At 32.8% G+C, this 23456-nt stretch overlaps 1 protein-coding gene across 1 annotated transcript in view; it reads left to right on the top strand.

Annotated features, from left to right (window-relative positions):
• LOC143225648 (fasciclin-1-like) overlaps positions 1–23456 on the top strand; it is a 127701-nt gene that overhangs the window by 90551 nt on the left and 13694 nt on the right. The window contains exons 3-7 of the mRNA XM_076455445.1: positions 79–188; positions 1007–1188; positions 3161–3293; positions 4099–4249; positions 14973–15156. Of these exons, the coding sequence (XP_076311560.1) occupies positions 79–188; positions 1007–1188; positions 3161–3293; positions 4099–4249; positions 14973–15156 (760 nt within the window). The remainder of the gene's footprint in view (positions 1–78; positions 189–1006; positions 1189–3160; positions 3294–4098; positions 4250–14972; positions 15157–23456) is intronic.

Raw genomic sequence — 23456 nt, 5'->3', positions numbered from 1 at the left:
ATTGAAATTGTTTATTATTCGTTATTTTTTTTCAAGTAATCTCTCCCTCTAATCAGCCTACTCTGTTTTGATTTTCAGTTAATTTTGTTGTCACAAAGGATATTTTTCCTGATGTTATCAACTCCAACAACCAGCAGAATGCCCCTTTGTATCTCACTACTTCAGACTCAGACGACAAAGAAGAGAAGGTAATTTTTGTTATTGTTGATTTATTATAAAATTTCCACGTAAATTCAAGGAATGATTTACAATGACGTTACTTATGTTAATTGTTAATTATTATACCCAGCTCTCTATACTATTTCGTATTTCTACTGATATTCAGTTAAATTGTGCTGTATATATCAAGCGAACTGTACACTATATAGAATTGTTATTTTCTTTTCACTCTAATCTTATGTTGGAGTAAATATTCTCCTTCATGATAGCTCTGTTTGATTGGACTGTTCGTTTCTTATTTGAAATTTAAGAAGATTTGACACTGAGGCCAAACAAAGTTGATTAATTGTTTTTATTGTAACGTTTGGCTCAGAGTTACGTCTTGGAGGTTTTTCAAATCCCAGTAACGAAAGGAGGATTTGTTTTTCTTTTGAGAATTTTGCCAGTGAATTCACAACTATTTTAAAGAGATTAATGATGCCAACACCTGTAGGACTGAGAAAGTATTAGAGATGATTAATAGTTTATTATGAACACACTACTGCAAGAGAAACTGGTTCTAATAGTGGCATCTGTGTCTAAGTACATCTATTGTTTTAGGCTTGCTGTATTTAAGACGTTCTTGTATTTATTTATTGATAGAAATGAAGACCATTAAGTTAGACATTGGAATCTTTACTTTGCTTTTTTTCTAGTGCTCTTCTGTCAAACAATAATAACATAACTTTAACAACGACCTTAATAAAAAGAAGAACAGACAGACAGTAAAGCAAGTAAACGTATGTTGATCAAGCTGTACTTCTGCAAACGGAAGACAATTTTTTTATTGTATTTTACTTTCTTCCAGGAGTATTTTGTCAATAACGCTAAGATAATTGAGGAAAGGGAGTACAACATAAAAGACGGAAAACAAAAGCTACTAATTATCGACGAAGTCTTGGAACCTTATAGATCCAACACCAACTTGCCACCTGACGCCTGGGAATTTCTCATCCAGCCCAGTAAATACAACCTACAAGAAAACTTGGGGTTTGTATGAGTTTCTATAAACTTTGTAATTAGAAAAAACTCTTACTATAGGCTGTTATTCCCAAGCAATCTATTTTTTATTGCTCATTTCTCGGTTTAACAAAAGGAATTCATTTAAGAATACTTACTGTTTAATCTTAAAAGAAATAATTAACCAAATTAAACTGATTTCATGCCTTTGAGGACTCACGCACAGATCCTAAGAAAACTGTTTAACTTCCACTGCTCGTGACCGTGAACCTTTTTATGGAACTGTCAAACATGCCACCAGAATACTTGGTCATATATCTCAACTTCTAAAATTGTTTTTTTTTTTTATATATAACTAGAAGATGTAGATCAGACTTATTCGTCCTTAGCATCACAATGTTTTTCTCGCTAGACAATTACAATAGCCTTGAATGGAACCTGTTGTTCTTCACACTAAGCAGTAGGGTTAACAGTGATGAAAAAAATATTCTTGTTAGAACTCTGATTGGCTAAATTAGATTAAAATACCCATATCCTGTATTCTGGTATTCACTGAAGTCGCTGTTCCCCGCCATATTAGTGTCACAACAGAAACTCACGAAAGTAAAAATAGTTTTCATTGTGCCCATTAAATGAAGAAGAAAGATATTTGGAAAGTTTTTTTTATATAAAATGTTACAAGTATAATTCTTAATAAATTATGTCCAAAAACATTTAATTATTTAGCTCTGTTGTACGTTTATTCTAAACAAGAAATTTGTCGTACTAGCGCGAGTCTTGGTCTGTAGTCAGAAAGGATCAGAGATCAAAAAGTTTCATCACTTCTGAATTTCTAACCTGATAAAGTCATCACAGCAATTAAGCAGTTATTTGTCGGTTGTTTGGTTAGGTAGGTATTTAAAAACACTGACACATTGGGCTATCTGCTGCGTCTACCGCGTGGTATTGGATCCAGATTTTATCGTTGTAAGTCCGTAAACTTATCGCTATCTCGCTAGGTTTCATAAATTATTGGAAAACAGTATTACAAAGAAAAATGCAGAATGTAACTTCAAGAAGTGATTTAGCCAATACTTATGAGATATGGTGGGAAAGTGAGGCAATGAATAAGAATAGTGAACTATTCGAAATCGTTCGAGTTTTGGGTCTCGTTTAAAAACCACGAGGCACTTTCAGTTATTGTCATTTAAAATAAAAAAAATCTGCATTCGTACCAGTATTAAACAAAATGGGTATCACTTAATAGTCAATAGGAAATGGAACAGAGAACGTGAAATTTGACTGAAAATCAGTATACTTATGTACATCAATACAGTAGTTGGATTATTGTTTTGATGTTTTCCTTTATAGGTGCGCCATTTAGTAAAACAACAAACTTAGTTAAGACATGATTTTAGAGCATTCACAAGTGAAGTAAAGAACTAGTGATAGTCCATATTACTATAATAATTTAATGCACAAATATTACTAATGCCTTGATTCGTCTGTGTTTTTTATTGCACTTAAATTTTGAAATTCAGTAACAGAAGTTGGTTTTGTTGTACTGTTCAAGTATTACATACACAATGTTTAATAACATTAGTTCTTGTTTCGTTTAATAACATTAGTTCTTGTTTTGTTTAATCACATTAGTTCTTGTTACGTTTAATAACATTAGTTCTTGTTACGTTTAATAACATTAGTTCTTGTTTCTTTTAATCACATAAGTTCTTGTTTCGTTTAATCACATTAGTTCTTGTTTTGTTTAATCACATTAGTTCTCGTTATGTTTAATCACATTAGTTCTTGTTTTGTTTAATCACATTAGTTCTTGTTACGTTTAATCACATTCAGTGATGTCGAGAAACCCACTTGTTGAGAAATTTATATGTAAAAACGGCTCGTTTGGGTTGAGAAAATAATTTTCTCAACCCAAACGAGCCGTTTTTGCATATAAGTTTAATCACATTAGTTCTTATTTCGTTTAATCATACTAGTTCTTGTTTTGTTTTTCTAATTGCAGAGCCTTTGCATCACGTGTTCGATCAGAAGATGTGACTGAATTGTTTACTCGTGTTGGAAATCACACTTTCTTCCTTCCTGTAGGAGAAGGAAATGATCAAAACTTGAACAGATTACGTGATATCGATGGCAAAGTAAGGGGTCGTTTTATAACGGGTTTGCAACGTTCTAATTACCATCCGGATTTTGAAAGATGATTCTTTTCAAACCAAGTCAACTTATTTTTTACTTACACACAACAAGCACCATTTATTTTTTTTAAAGTCTTATTAAAAAACCTAACGATTAAATTATTTTTTGTACGAAATTCTTTAAATTCTTTCTTCTTCTAGGCTTTATTTTGCGAAATCCTCCATCAGGATGACATTAATTTCGGAAATCCAAATAAATGTGAAAATAATTTAACTCTTTTCACATATCTTCGAGTTGAGACGTTCTGTGAGAAATTCAACGAAAAATGTGATACAGTATTTTCAAATGAATTTCACTATATAAACATTCTGTAGGGATTAAGTGCTAGCATCACCTATTAGATATTATTAATTTTTTAGATATAAGTACGTCTGTGTAAACATGTCAATTTTGGTTAATCCGCTATAGGACATATTATAAAAATAAGGTAGAAAAATATATATTTTTAAATATCTTACTTAAATAGGTTTATATTTCACAAAAAAAATGTGTTTATTTGGTAAATTATGATTATAAGTTATAAAACTATTTATCTGGAAGTTATAACACTAAACTGTAAAACTAGAGCATTTGTTTATATGTTAAGAAACAAGTGTAGATTTGTTACTTATATGTTAGAGGGCTAAAGAGTTCATCATTAATGAGTTTTTATTAATGTGCCAAAAGCATTTACATGTGTATATTATGTAATTAAATGACCAAAAACATACACATGTTCTAAGTCAATTACTTTGAACTTTGCTACAGGTTATTAAGGGACATATTATACCCAACATGGTGCTGTTCACTCGAACTATGGGAATGGAACCATACCGGACAGGTGCTTACGATCCTACCCAACTGAGAGTTGAGTTATCACTGGTTAATCAGACGAACAGCCAAGGAAATGGTTACACACGTAAGTTGCCTTTAATTTCTTACGTATGCGTGAAGCATAAATTAGGTTTATTTATTTCATTCAGTTGTATTGAATGGATTTTTGTTCACGATAAAAGAAAAGATTATTTTCGTAAAATATTAAGGGTTGATAGTCTAAATTTAACTCTGGTTATGAATTGCTTTGTTTCACTACATTTAATGTCCACCTTAATAAGCCCCGTAAACGAAGGCTGTAATTTCATTCCAAATTTATGAGTTAATTTAAAACACACTTTTAATAGTTTAAGCATTTTTGAACATCAGAATAGCCATGTACATTATGTAGTAAAGTATTAAATCGTTTTGCATTAGTTTAAATATTATTTAACGTCAACACAGCCGTTAACATTAGTTAATGAAAGCCCAAATCTTCACTTGTACACCAGCTATTGAACTGTTTCAAAAATGTTTGTAGAAGTTGTCGAGATTACAGTAACACACAATAACACAAACATACGACCACATTTACTAATGTCTAATTCTATATTAAATATACTGTGACTTTATTATATATTTCACATACGTTAATATGAACTGTAGAATGACAAAATATGAACTGTAAAAAATTGAGATATGAAATACACGTTATAATCTCATTAACTCAAATTCTTCCTTTGAAACTGCTGACGAATCGGTCATGTCCTTATGATCAGCCTGCCCGGAGTAGAAATTTCTAGATTTATGGTTCGAGTATCGTTTAATTAAAACGCTTTCCCCGCACTTTGTGACTTTGGGTGCGCGACAGTAATGATGATCAAATCCTACTTTTCAGTAAGACAAAATCAGTCCTAGAGTTGGCGGTAGATTTCGCCACCTTCCCTTTTTATTTGTTAGCTCAAAATTAGGGACGGCTATGTACAAGAATCCCACGGCATAGTTTTGCGCGAAACTCTGAAGTAAACAAAGAAACAATCCAGCTGAAAACGTGAAAAACAAATAATTAGTACTTTATCATATTTCAGGTAATCTTATTAAAAAGATGAGAAAAGTACGTCGATTAGGAAAATGCTCCTCGAATAAAGAAATAATGAAAATATGTGTTGTTTATTAATAAACGAAGTAAGTAACGGGGCCTCATGTATCGGTAAACCACATATTCATCCAAACCAATAAATGCGGTAATTTATTTTTCACTTAAAATACAAAACCGGCCACACACAGTTGCTTTATCAACTAGCCTGATAGCACTTTCATTTTAACAATTAAAATTACTATAAAATCACGAGTCGATACATTTATTACATTACACATTTAATATCAAGAGTGGAATATAAAAACTAATTTTTTTCGGCATTTGAAAAGAAAAACCTACTAAAAATTACCTAATAAGAATAGATTTAAAAAGTTTTTTTTTGAAATTGAGAGTCATTCATACTATTTGTTATTTCCATCCTAAGCGCCGTATCGATGTGGCAAATGCGTCAAAGACCCTAAGATTCAGACAGAGCATTTCTTACTTAGAACTGCTTATTATGAAAAGAACAACCGCTAGGCGGCTACTTTTGTATGTGATACTGTGTGATAACTCTTCAATCACAACCAATCTAACCAATCAGACGCTAGATGGTAAAGTGGTAAAGCATTTTAAATATTCCAGGATATCAAATAGCCGTGAATTCGAGCGATTTCTTCTATTGTAGAAGAACTGTAGAACTGTCTCGTTATTGTGATCTAGATAGCGAGATCGAGATTCACCAATCCACGTAAACTATGTAATCCGTACTAATTTTATAGCACGATTCTGCTGCTTTTTTCTATGTATTGATTATTTCTGTAAATGGAATTCAAACTTTACACTGATACAGATCTCTCTCCTGTCTCGAGAAAATAGTTTGTACATTATCTGCTGCACTAAAACTATTTGATTTTTATTTAATGTCCCTCAGTACGTCAGTGGTAAACTTGGGGGCTTGCAACGATTAACCTTATTGGCCAGAACGCAGTATCCCATGTTTTTAGCTTTATGTTGTGCCCGGCATAGTCAGGTGGTTAAAGCGCTTGACTCTTACTCTGAGGATCGCGAGTTCGAATCCCTGTTACACTAAATATGCTTTACTTTTCAGCTGTTAGGGCGTTATAACGTCACGGTTATTCCTACTATTCGTTGATAGAAGAGTAGCTCAAACGTTGGCGGTGGGTGGTGATGACTAGCTGCCTTCTCTTTAGTCTTAGACTGCTAGCACAGATAGCCTTCGTGTAGCCTTGCGCGAAATTAAAAACAAATAAACAAGTTTTACCTTGCAACAATTTTTAATTTAAAAAAAAAATTTTATGTTCTGCTATCTATTTTATGTCCAGTGTTTTTCATCAATTCAATCGAGTAGAAATATATAATTTAATATAATAAAGTTTATCGGATACTATCACATTGTTATTGAAGTTAATCTTCAACTTGGCGTGCATGTGACATATCTCTCTACGGGGCACCGCGGTATGCCAAAAGATTTACAACGCCAAAATCTGGTGTTCTAATCACAATGTGACTCGGCAATAAAAACAACTAAACTGCAAAAAAATAAGTGTTTAATTACATTGGCCCAGCATGGCCAGGTGGTTAAGGCACTTGACGCGCAGGCTGGAGATAGCGGGTTTGAATCCTCATTCCACCACAACATGTTCGTCCTTTCATCCGTGGGAGCGTTAAATGCACCGGTCAATCCCATTGTTCGTTTGTTAAAGGGTAGCCCAGAAGTTGGCGGTGGGTGGTGATGACTAGCTGCTTTCCTTCTAGTCTTTCACTGTTAAATTAGGCACAGCTAGCGCAGACAGTTCTCGCGTAGCTTTGCGCGAAATTCGAAGCAAGCAAACAAATAATATTTTTGTATAAAAATATCTCTTGATAAAAATTCGCTATTAAATGACATTGCGTTTCCATAATGCTGAGCATCTAGGATTAATTTGGTGCCTATTATAAACATTCAGGATCAGATTTCTTATACTCAAATCGTCTTTCGTGAGGTATAGTGAAAAAGTTTCTTCTGCTTGTATCAAGTGATATTAAAGAATATCAAATTTTAACTAAATATAGAACGTTGGTGGGTTTTTTTCAGATGTACATTTTAATATCAGCATCAGATTTGTATTAATAACAGATGTTAAACGAAATTACAAAGAACAGTGAGAATCAGATTAATAAACTCATCAAGCGTTCGACATCATATAACAAATACAGTTAAAACATTGGCCCAAAAGTGCTAAAGGCGTGTATTAGTTTTACAGCCACAATATAGTCCACATTTGTTAATACGGGTATTTTTAGTGATTGACACAGCGGGTAAGTTATACCGTGTTTCTCCGATAATAAGACCTACCCATAAAATAAGACCTAGTGTGATTTTTGGGGATAGTTTTAATATAAGCCCTACCCTTAAAATAAGCCCCAGTTAAGAGTGGCAGGAAGAGGAAAGAAATAAAAAAAAAATTAATTTATTAATTAGTTTAATAGTTAGTTAATTAGTTTGTTTATGTATTAATCAGTTAGTTTAATAGTTTAATAATAGTTTATTTTAAATGGTTAGTTTAATAGTTTTACTTTGTAACTTCATTTTTTTAATATATCAAAATAAGACATCCCCCGAAAATAAGCCCTAGTGTCATATTTTGGAGTGAAAATTAATATAAGCCCTGTCTTATTTTCGGAGAAACACGGTACCTCTTATCACTCGTAAAAATAACTGCATAGCATACACACATTTCTATTGCATACGTTGTATGTAGGCTGGATAACCATCTATACATACCTCATTTTTATTTCCGTATACATAAGCACGCGTATGTTGTAAACAAATTGACAACTAATGACATATGTTGCGAAGTGGAAGGACAGGTAACATATTTTACGAAAATAAGTACAATTACATATTAGCGATCAAACACCTGGATATCTACCTGTATTGTATAATTATTAAAATAAATCATGCTCCTTGAAAGTCGAAAAACAACTAACCAAAGTACATTTTTATTGCATTAAGTTACACAATAGGTCACAAGAGAGAATTGAACCTTGAATTTTATGTTGTTAATCCGCAAACTTACTGCTAACATACTTGAGGATATTATCTAAACGAATCAAATGAAAAACACTCGGAGGTCGGGTATTTACGAGCACCTATTAAATAATTTTTCACATCTTTTGTGTGTTATTGAATCGTAAAGACAAACGAAACGAACACTTGTTATTAATAATAGAGGTATTAAATCAATAAGGCTTAATAATTTGTTTTTTGTTTGTTTTTGAATTTCGCGCAAAGCTACTCGAGGGCTATCTGCGCTAGCCGTCCCTAATTTAGTAGTGTAAGACTAGAGGGAAAGCAGCTAGTCATCATCACCCACCGCCAACTCTTGGGCTACTCTTTTACCAACGAATAGTGGGATTGACCATCACATTATAACACCACCACGGCTGGGAGAGCGAGCATGTTTGGTGCGACGAGAATTCGAACCCGCGACCCTCGGATTATGAGTCGAACGCCTTAACACGCTAGGCCATGCCGGGCCCACGGCTTAAGAATACGCTAAACCTGACAGGCGGACTTAAATGAATATATTACGAGTTAGTTACTGCCATTTAGATACACTTAAATAATAAAGTGAAGTCTCAAATTCTAGATGTGACGTTGTTATATTTATGTAGAAAAAATATGAATATTACTTAAAATACAGTAAACATACCTTACTAATTTCCTAATACAAAAAGTTTAAAGAGGAAGTAATAATTTAAGATTTTGCTTAAGCTTGTTACGAAATATACAACTATCAAAATTAAACTTCCTACTAACATATATATTTTAGATTAATTATTTCGTGTTCAGCGCCCCCAGTGTGTGATTCTCTAGAGGTCTAAATTGAAACTTATAATTCTAATAATAATGCAGACCAAGTGAATAAAGCCAGTTTAATTACGGAACATATTTTGATAAAGGATATATCTGTCTGTTGGGGCAAGTAAAACAAACCATGTTCCCTCACTAGACAAAAATAAAGCTTCGTAAAGCGTGTAACATAAAATGCTTTGGTGAATCTTTTCAATTACTACATTATATCAAGAGGATTACAAGATTACTACATAACATTAAGTGAATTACAAATTACCAAACAAAAGCGTAACTTTCCAACGCCCTGGAAGATTTGTATCAATATTATCCCAAATTAGATTTTTGTACATTTACAGCTTATAAAACTGGAAAACAAATAAATGTCAGACTGACGTGTTAACGCATAAAAAACATTCATTTCATGATATAAACACGTACGTCATTTTTTAAGACTAAGAAGAATATTGTTCTCATTATTGAAAACTTCCGAGTTTTGTTATTGCGCAAAGAATTTACCACTACTTATATTACATCCATATGCGCAGTGTAGCTTATTAGAAAACATTGTTGATATTTTGGGAAACAATAATATGCTCGATGATCTCCAGTCGTAATAGAAAGTATTAATTGACTTTTGTTACATAACTTTCAACTACAGAAGATTCTGCTACTTTTTCTTTAATGCGATTTTTATTAATAAACAGCTGCTGACATTAACTGTTTTCTGATCCAGACCTTCACATACCTTACGTACTTTATATTTCCAACGTTAATATTTCGTTATGAGATGTCCGTATTATTGTTCATGACGGTCCCCGGCATGGCCAGGTGGGTTAAGGCGTTCGACTCGTAATCTGAGGGTCGTGGGTTCGAATCCACGTCGCACCATACATGCTCACCATTTAAGCAGTGGAAGCATTATAATGTGACGGTCAATCCCACTATTCGTTGGTAAAAGAGTAGCCCAAGAGTTGCCTTCCCTCTAGTCTTACGTTGCTAAATTAGGGACGGCTAGCGCAGATAGCCCTCGTGTAGCTTTGTGCGAAATTCACAAACAAACAAACAATGTTTAGGGCGTTTACAAAGATACGAACAAACACTCGGGTTTATCATTATCAGTGACATTCTCTGAGATGTTAACTGTATTTCAGTAATAAAATCTTTCTTGAAGTCGACAGTATATTTACAAAAGATCTATACAATTGAATAATATCTGAAAATAACAAAGATGAGTAGAAAAACTTGTGTTATAAAGAAATACACGCATTATTTTGTGCATCAAATGTATGAAAAGAGAATGATCAAACAAACTTATCATAATTTATTACGTTTTTATGCGTTAATTTAATCTGGCACCTAGGCTTGTTATTGATTATAACTATTTAATTGGGCCCGGCATGGCCAGGTGGTTAAGGCATTTGACTCGTAATCTGAGAGTCGCGTGTTCGAATCCCTATCATTCCAAACATGCTCACTATTTCAGCAGTGGAAGCGTTATAATGTGACGATCAATTCCACTATTCGTTGGTAAAAGAGTAGCCCAAGAGTTGGCGGTGGGTGGTGATGACTAGCTGCTTTCCCTCTAGTTTTACACTACTAAATTAGGGACGGCTAGCGAAGATAGCCCTCGAGTAGCTTTTCGACAAATTCAAAAGAAACAAACAAACAAATCGTTATATACAGAGGTGTCTCTTTTACAATGGATCCACACTCTTAGCTAACAGTTGTTATAGAAGTGAGATTTAATCCCACTATTCGTTTAAGATAGGTGTCAGATAGGCGGAGAGTGTTGCTGATTTACTTCTCTCCTTTTGGTCAGCCTTTTTTTAAAGCTGGAAATGAATACCTGAAACTTGGAGTCTCTGGCGTGGCTATTCATCCGTTGTTTCTATCGGGTGACGTTTAGGTTGAAAATACAAAATGTTATTTCAAGAAACGTTATTTGGCTATTACTATTTATTAGACTCTTGTCTTGTGTATAAAGCATAGTTATTTTATGCTAAATACTGAGTTTCAGTATCGCTTGGTCAGCATAAATAGTCCACCGAATAGCTTTGCGCTTAACAACAACATAAACTAATTACTGCTTGTAGAAAGTAGTTATCGTCAAGAGAATTCCAAGGTTGTTAATAAAATGTCAGTTTAAGACGGGTGTGAAACAAGTGTGTTAATTTATTTTACTTGTTTATAAAGTTGTTGCTCGTTAAGTCTTCTGAAATGAACACTTCAACCAACATATTAATTACGGTTGTGCAAATACTGTGATTTCCAGATAATGTTCTGGAAAGGCGCTACTAAATTCAGTTAAAACATTGTTGTATAGATGCGCTCTCTTTCGAGAAACCATAGTTAGTGAAGGTCATCCATCTGCTAGTCTAAATAATGTGCCTCAATGATCCCCATGTGATCAGGTTTACTAGTGATTGGGAGACCGGAAGCAAAGATGACTGGGTTTCGGTAATTTCTTTGCCATCCTATTCCAACATTGTCAACTGACCCTCGCGATGTAATTTACTGCCAGTTGTTAACAAGATATCAACTTGTGTGGTCTTCCCACTGAGAGGGCAACTCTGCAGAGGTTAAAACCATAGTTTTATATTCTTACCTATGTATCTAAATCCATGGTACTTACAATAGTATCTCCATCTGTATTTCATATTACATGTTTATTTTCTTTCCGTGATGGCTTGTTGGTGATGAAATTCTTTAAATATGTCACAAAATTCGTATAGTTGCGTATAATTAAATTTACAACTTTTCGCCAGTTTAATTAAAATGATTAAATCGAAAAACGTTTCATAATGTTCCAGGTTTAAAATACCGAATTACTTCAAAAATACTGGTTATGTAGAACATTTTGTGAATTGTGAACAATGATTCAAATTACTTCAAAAATACTGGTTATGTAGAATAATTGTGAACAATGATTCAAATTACTTCAAAAATACTGGTTATGTAGAATAGTTCGTGAATTGTGAACAATGATTTAAATTACTTCAAAAATACTGGTTGTGTAGAATATTTGGGGAATTGTAAAACAATGATTCAAATTACTTCAAAAATACTGGTTATGTAGAATATTTTGTGAATTGTGAACAATGATTCAAATTAGTTCAAAAATACTGGTTATGTAGAATATTTTGTGAATTGTAAACAATGATTATTAATTAATTATCCGTGTATTTACGATATTATTAACAGTCTCAAATACGTGATGTTTTTTGTGAAGTTATTTTTAATGAGCTTTCTAAAACCACAGTAATTATCTAGTGGTTTGCAGAATGCATATAAGCCCTATGTTCAAAATGCCACCTACGTTTAAGGAAAGGCGTGAAACCTTATGTTACTTTGAATCAAATATATCCTGTATTACCAAAAACTGAAATTCAATAACTGATGACCAGCCTGGACAGGTGGTTAAGGCATTTGACTCGTAATCCGATGGTCGCGACTTCGAATCCCTGTCACACCAAACATGCTCGCCCTTTCAGCCGTTGGGGCGTTATAAGTGCAATTAATCCCACTATTTGTTGGTAAAAGAGTAGTCCAAGAGTTGGCGGTGGGTAGTGAAGACTAGCTGTCTTCCCTCTTGCCTTTATTGCTAAATTAAGGACGCCTGGAGCAGATAGCTCTAGTGTAGCTTTGCGCGAAAGTCAAAATAAACCAGTAACTGATTTTCAAAGCAATTATCGAACTTCGACTTTGTGGATCGTCTCCAAATTTTGACAGAAGGGAATGGTTCTGATACTTAAATAGGTGTTTTCATAGAAAACCTAGGTACTGAGCAAGGCTAATTATTATCATAAGTATAGCAACAACATTTGAACTTGATTTAGTAGAAGTCTTTGTGGATACGCATATTAATCCAATTAAGAAAGTAGGACGTAAAGCGCTTTCCTGAATTGTGCAATTCTAATTATTTCAACCTTTGCTTTATCAGAACATTTGGCTACAGTTTACTTGGTCAATTATTAAGCGTGATGCCATTTAATCCAACCATATTAAGTCAGTCACGTGTTTATTTTAAAGTCACGAGCACATATCTATATGCTTGTAATTAAAACGCAAAGCTACACAGTTAGCTAACTATCTATGCACTGCCTATCGCGAATATCAAAACCCAATTTTTAACACCATAAACTTTGGAATTACTATCGACAACTGGGAAAGGAGGCATGACTAATAACATCACGAGTATGTACTCTCAGCACTTATTTATATATTATAGTATGTACTCTCAGCACTTATTTATATATTATAGTATGTACTCTCAGCACTTATTTATACATGAACAAAGACAAGAGGTTTCGAACACTCTGAACTTACCGCGAAGAAGAGTAAACATCATTTGTTACCATTAGCTGACACCATGACTTTATAATCGAGGTTCTGTTACCATTAGCTGACACCATGACTTTATAATCTGTCTTTGTTGAATGGCTTTGCAGTCGTGAATTTTGTATATTTCAATTTAAGTTTATTAACTGGAAGACTTTTTTTATTGCCATATGTATTCACATTTTAGAGGCACTTTTTAAGTGTTCTTGGGTAATTTATCAGTTTAATATCGAATATAACTTTTCAAACACTTTCATAATTCTTCAAGGGTTCGTTATATTATTGTTATACATGAAATAGTTTCTTCTGTGTGTAGTGTCCATTATCTCTGTATTGTTTAACATTTTGTTTGATAACTTTACCTCTGTATTGCTTAAATATTTGTTTGATAACTTAATCTCTGTATTGTTTAACATTTTTGTTTTATAACTTTACCTCTGTATTGTTTAAATATTTGTCCTACAACTTTATTTCTCGATTGTTTAACATTTTTGTTTTATAACTTTACCTATGTATTGTTTAAAATTTTTGTTTTACAACTTTATCTCTGTATTGTTTAACGTTTTTGTTTTACAACTTTACCTCTCTATTGCTGAACATTTTTGTTGTACAACTTTACCTCTGTACATTTTAAGAGTTCCATAACTGTTAAGCATCGGGCATAGCAACGATGTTTGTGTTGGGTAACTTGCTGTAACAAATAGCTTTTATGTTTATGAAAACATATCTGAAAACATTGGACAATGCTGTTTACTTGTTTACTGAAAATGAAATAAATAAAATACACTTTTCATTGTTAAAGTGGAATCTAACTGTTAAACTTTAACACTACTGTAACACATCAAAATATTAAATATGCAAACTGATTCTATTATTACGTATTAATTTGAGTACGCTGATTCACAATTTCGGTGAAAGCAATAAATATATTTGTTTGCATTTCGCGCAAAGATACATGAGAGCTATCTGTGTACAATTAGCAATATAAGACTAGAGAGAATGTACCTAGTCATTACCACTTACCACCAACTGTTGGATCAATCTTTTACCAACAAATAGTGGGATTGAGCGTCACGTTATAACGCACACACTGTTGAAAGGACGACTTATTTGGTGTGACGGGGATTTGAACCCACGACCCTCAGATTGCAAGTCAGGCGCCCTAACCAGCTGGCCATTATGCACCCGTTAAATAGAACCTTATATTGTATCTCAGAATGGCTGGTATGGGTATTAACGCTTTCATGGATTAGCAGAGAACAACATTTCGACCTTCCTATGTTATCTTCAGGTTAACAAACTATTGTTCTCAGCTTATCAATAAAACTGTTAATACCCATACCAGCAGTTCTGAGATACACTTTTATTTCTTGTGGGTCTCTCGTCATCAAGAATAACATTATATTATTTTTAAAATATTTTGGACAATGGAAACTATGCCTCTAACTACGTCCAGGTATATATAGTATGTGTTCAAACTGAAAAAATATGGGTTTAGGTCCAAATAAGAAAATCCACAAAATTTTCTTTTTTTGTTCTTCTCCATCTTAGTGTTTGCCCAGAGCAATACTCTTCAAAGTGACCATCGGCATCGCAAAGGTGTTGTTCTTTCCAAGATTCTTCGCTCTAATATTCCTGTCAAAAATGGCGTCATACATCTTATCGAAGCTCCTCTGATGATCATTAACATAACCATTTTGGAATTTCTTCAAAGAGAAGCAGACGGAAGATTATAGTAAGTATACTATATGTAACTGACGGATTTCAGTAAGTATACTATATGTAACTGACGGATTTCAGTAAGTATACTATATGTAAATGAGGGGTTTCAGTAAGTATACTATATGTAACTGAGGGATTTCAGTAAGTATAATATATGTAACTGAGGGGTTTCAGTAAGTATATTTTATGTAACTGAAGGATTTCAGTAAGTATACTATATGTAACTGAGAGATTTCAGTAAGTATACTATATGTAACTGAGGGTTTTCAGTAAGTATACTATATGTAACTGAGGGGTTTCAGTAAGTATACTATATGTAACTGAGGGTTTCAGTAAGTATACTATATGTAACTGAGGGTTTCAGTAAGTATAGTTTATGTAACTGAAGGATTTCAGTAAGTATACTATATGTAACTGAGGGTTTCAGTAAGTATACTATATGTAACTGAGGGTTTCAGTAAGTGTAATTTATGTAACTGAAGGATTTCAGTAAGTATACTGTATGTAACTGAGGGGTTTCAGTAAGTATACTATATGTAACTGAGGGTTTCAGTAAGTATAGTTTATGTAACTGAAGGATTTCAGTAAGTATACTATATGTAACTGAGGGATTTCAGTAAGTATACTATATGTAACTGAGGGTTTTCAGTAAGTATACTATATGTAACTGAGGGGTTTCAGTAAGTATACTATATGTAACTGAGGGGTTTCAGTAAGTATACTATATGTAACTGAGGGTTTCAGTAAGTATACTATATGTAACTGAGGGATTTCAGTAAGTATACTATATGTAACTGAGGGTTTCAGTAAGTATACTATATGTAACTGAGGGTTTCAGTAAGTATAATTTATGTAACTGAAGGATTTCAGTAAGTATACTGTATGTAACTGAGGGGTTTCAGTAAGTATACTATATGTAACTGAGGGTTTTCAGTAAGTATACTATATGTAACTGAGGGGTTTCAGTAAGTATACTATATGTAACTGAGCGTTTCAGTAAGTATACTATATGTAACTGAGAGATTTCAGTAAGTATACTATATGTAACTGAGGGTTTTCAGTAAGTATACTATATGTAACTGAGGGGTTTCAGTAAGTATACTATATGTAACTGAGCGTTTCAGTAAGTATACTATATGTAACTGAGGGTTTCAGTAAGTATACTATATGTAACTGAAGGGTTTCAGTAAGTATAATATATGTAACTGAGGGGTTTCAGTAAGTATATTTTATGTAACTGAAGGATTTCAGTAAGTATACTATATGTAACTGAGAGATTTCAGTAAGTACACTATATGTAACTGAGGGGTTTCAGTAAGTATACTATATGTAACTGAGGGTTTCAGTAAGTATACTATATGTAACTGAGGGTTTCAGTAAGTATACTGTATGTAACTGAGGGGTTTCAGTAAGTATACTATATGTAACTGAGGGTTTCAGTAAGTATAGTTTATGTAACTGAAGGATTTCAGTAAGTATACTATATGTAACTGAAGGATTTCAGTAAGGATACTATATCTATCTGAAGGATTTCAGTAAGTATACTATATGTAACTGAGGGGTTTCAGTAAGTATACTATATGTAACTGAAGGATTTCAGTAAGTATACTATATGTAACTGAGGGTTTCAGTAAGTATACTGTAACTGAGGGTTTCAGTAAGTATACTATATGTAACTGAGGGGTTTCAGTAAGTATACTATATGTAACTGAAGGATTTCAGTAAGTATACTATATGTAACTGAAGGGTTTCAGTAAGTATACTATATGTAACTGAGGGTTTCAGTAAGTATACTATATGTAACTGAAGGATTTCAGTAAGTATACTATATGTAACTGAGGGGTTTCAGTAAGTATACTATATGTAACTGAGGGGTTTCAGTAAGTATACTATATGTAACTGAGGGTTTCAGTAAGTATACTATATGTAACTGAAGGATTTCAGTAAGTATACTATATGTAACTGAGGGTTTCAGTAAGTATAGTTTATGTAACTGAAGGATTTCAGTAAGTATACTATATGTAACTGAGAGATTTCAGTAAGTATACTATATGTAACTGAGGGTTTTCAGTAAGTATACTATATGTAACTGAGGGGTTTCAGTAAGTATACTATATGTAACTGAGGGTTTCAGTAAGTATACTGTATGTAACTGAGGGGTTTCAGTAAGTATACTATATGTAACTGAGGGTTTCAGTAAGTATAGTTTATGTAACTGAAGGATTTCAGTAAGTATACTATATGTAACTGAAGGATTTCAGTAAGGATACTATACTATCTGAAGGATTTCAGTAAGTATACTATATGTAACTGAGGGGTTTCAGTAAAGATACTATATCTAACTGAAGGATTTCAGTAAGTATACTATATGTAACTGAGGGGTTTCAGTAAGTATACTCTATGTAACTGAGGGTTTCAGTAAGTATACTATATGTAACTGAGGGTTTCAGTAAGTATACTATATGTAACTGAAGGATTTCAGTAAGGATACTATATGTAACTGAAGGATTTCAGTAAGTATACTATATGTAACTGAGGGTTTCAGTAAGTATACTATATGTAACTGAAGGATTTCAGTAAGTATACTATATGTAACTGAGGGGTTTCAGTAAGTATACTATATGTAACTGAGGGGTTTCAGTAAGTATACTATATGTAACTGAGGGGTTTCAGTAAGTATACTATATGTAACTGAGGGTTTCAGTAAGTATACTATATGTAACTGAGGGTTTCAGTAAGTATAGTTTATGTAACTGAAGGATTTCAGTAAGTATAATATATGTAACTGAGGGTTTCAGTAAGTATACTTTATGTAACTGAAGGATTTCAGTAAGTATACTATATGTAACTGAGGGATTTCAGTAAGTATACTATATGTAACTGAGGGTTTCAGTAAGTATACTATATGTAACTGAGGGTTTCAGTAAGTATACTATATGTAACTGAGGGTTTCAGTAAGTATACTATATGTAACTGAGGGTTTCAGTAAGTATACTATATGTAACTGAGGGTTTCAGTAAGTATACTATATGTAACTGAGGGTTTCAGTAAGTATACTATATGTAACTGAGGGTTTCAGTAAGTATACTATATGTAACTGAGGGGTTTCAGTAAGTATACTATATGTAACTGAGGGTTTCAGTAAGTATAGTTTATGTAACTGAAGGATTTCAGTAAGTATACTGTATGTAACTGAGGGGTTTCAGTAAGTATACTATATGTAACTGAGGGGTTTCAGTAAGTATACTACATGTAACTGAAGGATTTCAGTAAGGATACTATATTTATCTGAAGGATTTCAGTAAGTATACTATATGTAACTGAGGGGTTTCAGTAAGTATACTCTATGTAACTGAGGGGTTTCAGTAAGTATACTATATGTAACTGAGGGGTTTCAGTAAGTATACTATATGTAACTGACGGATTTCAGTAAGTATACTCTATGTAACTGAGGGTTTCAGTAAGTATACTATATGTAACTGAAGGATTTCAGTAAGTATACTATATGTAACTGACGGATTTCAGTAAGTATACTATATGTAACTGAGGGGTTTCAGTAAGTATACTCTATGTAACTGAAAGGTTTCAGTAAGTATACTCTATGTAACTGAGGGTTTCAGTAAGTATACTCTATGTAACTGAGGGGTTTCAGTAAGTATACTATATGTAACTGAGGGGTTTCAGTAAGTATACTATATGTAACTGAGGGGTTTCAGTAAGTATACTATATGTAACTGAGGGGTTTCAGTAAGTATACTATATGTAACTGAGGGTTTCAGTAAGTATACTATATGTAACTGACGGATTTCAGTAAGTATACTATATGTAACTGAGGGTTTCAGTAAGTATACTATGTAACTGAGGGGTTTCAGTAAGTATACTATATGTAACTGAAGGATTTCAGTAAGTATAATATATGTAACTGAGGGGTTTCAGTAAGTATAATATATGTAACTGAGGGGTTTCAGTAAGTATATTTTATGTAACTGAAGGATTTCAGTAAGTATACTATATGTAACTGAGGGATTTCAGTAAGTATACTATATGTAACTGAGGGGTTTCAGTAAGTATACTATATGTAACTGAGGGTTTCAGTAAGTATACTATATGTAACTGAGGGTTTCAGTAAGTATACTGTATGTAACTGAGGGGTTTCAGTAAGTATACTATATGTAACTGAGGGTTTCAGTAAGTATAGTTTATGTAACTGAAGGATTTCAGTAAGTATACTATATGTAACTGAAGGATTTCAGTAAGGATACTATATCTATCTGAAGGATTTCAGTAAGTATACTATATGTAACTGAGGGGTTTCAGTAAAGATACTATATCTAACTGAAGGATTTCAGTAAGTATACTATATGTAACTGAGGGGTTTCAGTAAGTATACTATATGTAACTGAGGGGTTTCAGTAAGTATACTATATGTAACTGAGGGGTTTCAGTAAGTATACTATATGTAACTGAAGGATTTCAGTAAGGATACTATATCTATCTGAAGGATTTCAGTAAGTATACTATATGTAACTGAGGGGTTTCAGTAAAGATACTATATCTAACTGAAGGATTTCAGTAAGTATACTATATGTAACTGAGGGGTTTCAGTAAGTATACTATATGTAACTGAGGGGTTTCAGTAGGTATACTATATGTAACTGAGGGGTTTCAGTAAGTATACTATATGTAACTGAGGGTTTCAGTAAGTATACTATATGTAACTGAGGGTTTCAGTAAGTATAGTTTATGTAACTGAAGGATTTCAGTAAGTATAATATATGTAACTGAGGGGTTTCAGTAAGTATATTTTATGTAACTGAAGGATTTCAGTAAGTATACTATATGTAACTGAGAGATTTCAGTAAGTACACTATATGTAACTGAGGGGTTTCAGTAAGTATACTATATGTAACTGAGCGTTTCAGTAAGTATACTATATGTAACTGAGGGTTTCAGTAAGTATACTGTATGTAACTGAGGGGTTTCAGTAAGTATACTATATGTAACTGAGGGGTTTCAGTAAGTATACTATATGTAACTGAGGGTTTCAGTAAGTATACTGTATGTAACTGAGGGGTTTCAGTAAGTATACTATATGTAACTGAGGGGTTTCAGTAAGTATACTATATGTAACTGAGGGTTTCAGTAAGTATAGTTTATGTAACTGAAGGATTTCAGTAAGTACACTGTATGTAACTGAGGGGTTTCAGTAAGTATACTATATGTAACTGAGGGGTTTCAGTAAGTATACTACATGTAACTGAAGGATTTCAGTAAGGATACTATATTTATCCAAAGGATTTCAGTAAGTATACTATATGTAACTGAGGGGTTTCAGTAAGTATACTATATGTAACTGAGGGGTTTCAGTAAGTATACTATATGTAACTGAGGGGTTTCAGTAAGTATACTATATGTAACTGACGGATTTCAGTAAGTATACTCTATGTAACTGAGGGGTTTCAGTAAGTATACTATATGTAACTGAAGGATTTCAGTAAGTATACTATATGTAACTGACGGATTTCAGTAAGTATACTATATGTAACTGAGGGGTTTCAGTAAGTATACTCTATGTAACTGAAAGGTTTCAGTAAGTATACTCTATGTAACTGAGGGTTTCAGTAAGTATACTCTATGTAACTGAGGGGTTTCAGTAAGTATACTATATGTAACTGAGGGGTTTCAGTAAGTATACTATATGTAACTGAGGGGTTTCAGTAAGTATACTATATGTAACTGAGGGGTTTCAGTAAGTATACTATATGTAACTGAGGGGTTTCAGTAAGTATACTATATGTAACTGAGGGGTTTCAGTAAGTATACTATATGTAACTGACGGATTTCAGTAAGTATACTATATGTAACTGACGGATTTCAGTAAGTATACTCTATGTAACTGAGGGGTTTCAGTAAGTATACTATATGTAACTGAAGGATTTCAGTAAGTATAATATATGTAACTGAGGGGTTTCAGTAAGTATATTTTATGTAACTGAAGGATTTCAGTAAGTATACTATATGTAACTGAGGGGTTTCAGTAAAGATACTATATCTAACTGAAGGATTTCAGTAAGTATACTATATGTAACTGACGGATTTCAGTAAGTATACTATATGTAACTGACGGATTTCAGTAAGTATACTATATGTAACTGAGGGGTTTCAGTAAGTATACTATATGTAACTGAAGGATTTCAGTAAGTATAATATATGTAACTGAGGGGTTTCAGTAAGTATATTTTATGTAACTGAAGGATTTCAGTAAGTATACTATATGTAACTGAGAGATTTCAGTAAGTACACTATATGTAACTGAGGGGTTTCAGTAAGTATACTATATGTAACTGAGCGTTTCAGTAAGTATACTATATGTAACTGAGGGTTTCAGTAAGTATACTGTATGTAACTGAGGGGTTTCAGTAAGTATACTATATGTAACTGAGGGTTTCAGTAAGTATAGTTTATGTAACTGAAGGATTTCAGTAAGTATACTATATGTAACTGAAGGATTTCAGTAAGGATACTATATCTATCTGAAGGATTTCAGTAAGTATACTATATGTAACTGAGGGGTTTCAGTAAAGATACTATATCTAACTGAAGGATTTCAGTAAGTATACTATATGTAACTGAGGGGTTTCAGTAAGTATACTATATGTAACTGAGGGGTTTCAGTAAGTATACTATATGTAACTGAGGGGTTTCAGTAAGTATACTATATGTAACTGAAGGATTTCAGTAAGGATACTATATCTATCTGAAGGATTTCAGTAAGTATACTATATGTAACTGAGGGGTTTCAGTAAAGATACTATATCTAACTGAAGGATTTCAGTAAGTATACTATATGTAACTGAGCGTTTCAGTAAGTATACTATATGTAACTGAGGGTTTCAGTAAGTATACTGTATGTAACTGAGGGGTTTCAGTAAGTATACTATATGTAACTGAGGGGTTTCAGTAAGTATACTATATGTAACTGAGGGTTTCAGTAAGTATAGTTTATGTAACTGAAGGATTTCAGTAAGTACACTGTATGTAACTGAGGGGTTTCAGTAAGTATACTATATGTAACTGAGGGGTTTCAGTAAGTATACTACATGTAACTGAAGGATTTCAGTAAGGATACTATATTTATCCAAAGGATTTCAGTAAGTATACTATATGTAACTGAGGGGTTTCAGTAAAGATACTATATCTAACTGAAGGATTTCAGTAAGTATACTATATGTAACTGAGGGGTTTCAGTAAGTATACTATATGTAACTGAGGGGTTTCAATAAGTATACTGTATGTAACTGAGGGTTTCAGTAAGTATACTATATGTAACTGAAGGATTTCAGTAAGTATACTATATGTAACTGACGGATTTAGTAAGTATACTATATGTAACTGACGGATTTCAGTAAGTATACTATATGTAACTGAGGGGTTTCAGTAAGTATACTATATGTAACTGAAGGATTTCAGTAAGTATAATATATGTAACTGAGGGGTTTCAGTAAGTATATTTTATGTAACTGAAGGATTTCAGTAAGTATACTATATGTAACTGAGAGATTTCAGTAAGTATACTATATGTAACTGAGGGTTTTCAGTAAGTATATTTTATGTAACTGAAGGATTTCAGTAAGTATACTATATGTAACTGAGAGATTTCAGTAAGGATACTATATTTATCCAAAGGATTTCAGTAAGTATACTATATGTAACTGAGGGGTTTCAGTAAAGATACTATATCTAACTGAAGGATTTCAGTAAGTATACTATATGTAACTGAGGGGTTTCAGTAAGTATACTATATGTAACTGAGGGGTTTCAATAAGTATACTGTATGTAACTGAGGGTTTCAGTAAGTATACTATATGTAACTGAAGGATTTCAGTAAGTATACTTTATGTAACTGAGGGATTTCAGTAAGTATACTATATGTAACTGAAGGATTTCAGTAAGTGCACGTCGGGGATATTCAGTGGAAAGCTGAACTGCCACAAACTCTGTCTTTGTCTCTCCATTTCACTACAAATGCTTTTTTCACCAGTATTTAGTGTGAGAAATATATATTAAAACTTCACTTACCTTTTGTTTCAATGCATTTTTCTGTGTTGTACTGTAGCGAACGAGTAATTAGATTTAAATAGATTCAGTGGTACTTTAAAGTTTATTCTCACTGCTAGACATCCTACCTTAGGGATCTAGAAATCAAATAATTTTATCGCAAGTAACCAAGTTCTCTATTTTTTTAACAGTTTATAGGTTATTTTTATTTTATATGCTTTACCTTTCCATAAAATGTATCCTTAACTTAAGTTG

Source organism: Tachypleus tridentatus, chromosome 9, assembly GCF_004210375.1.
Source record: "Tachypleus tridentatus isolate NWPU-2018 chromosome 9, ASM421037v1, whole genome shotgun sequence".
Classification (NCBI taxonomy): Eukaryota; Metazoa; Arthropoda; class Merostomata; order Xiphosura; family Limulidae; genus Tachypleus; species Tachypleus tridentatus.
The sequence above is the reverse complement of the archived record's forward strand: the minus strand, read 5'-3'. Positions and strand labels throughout refer to the sequence as shown.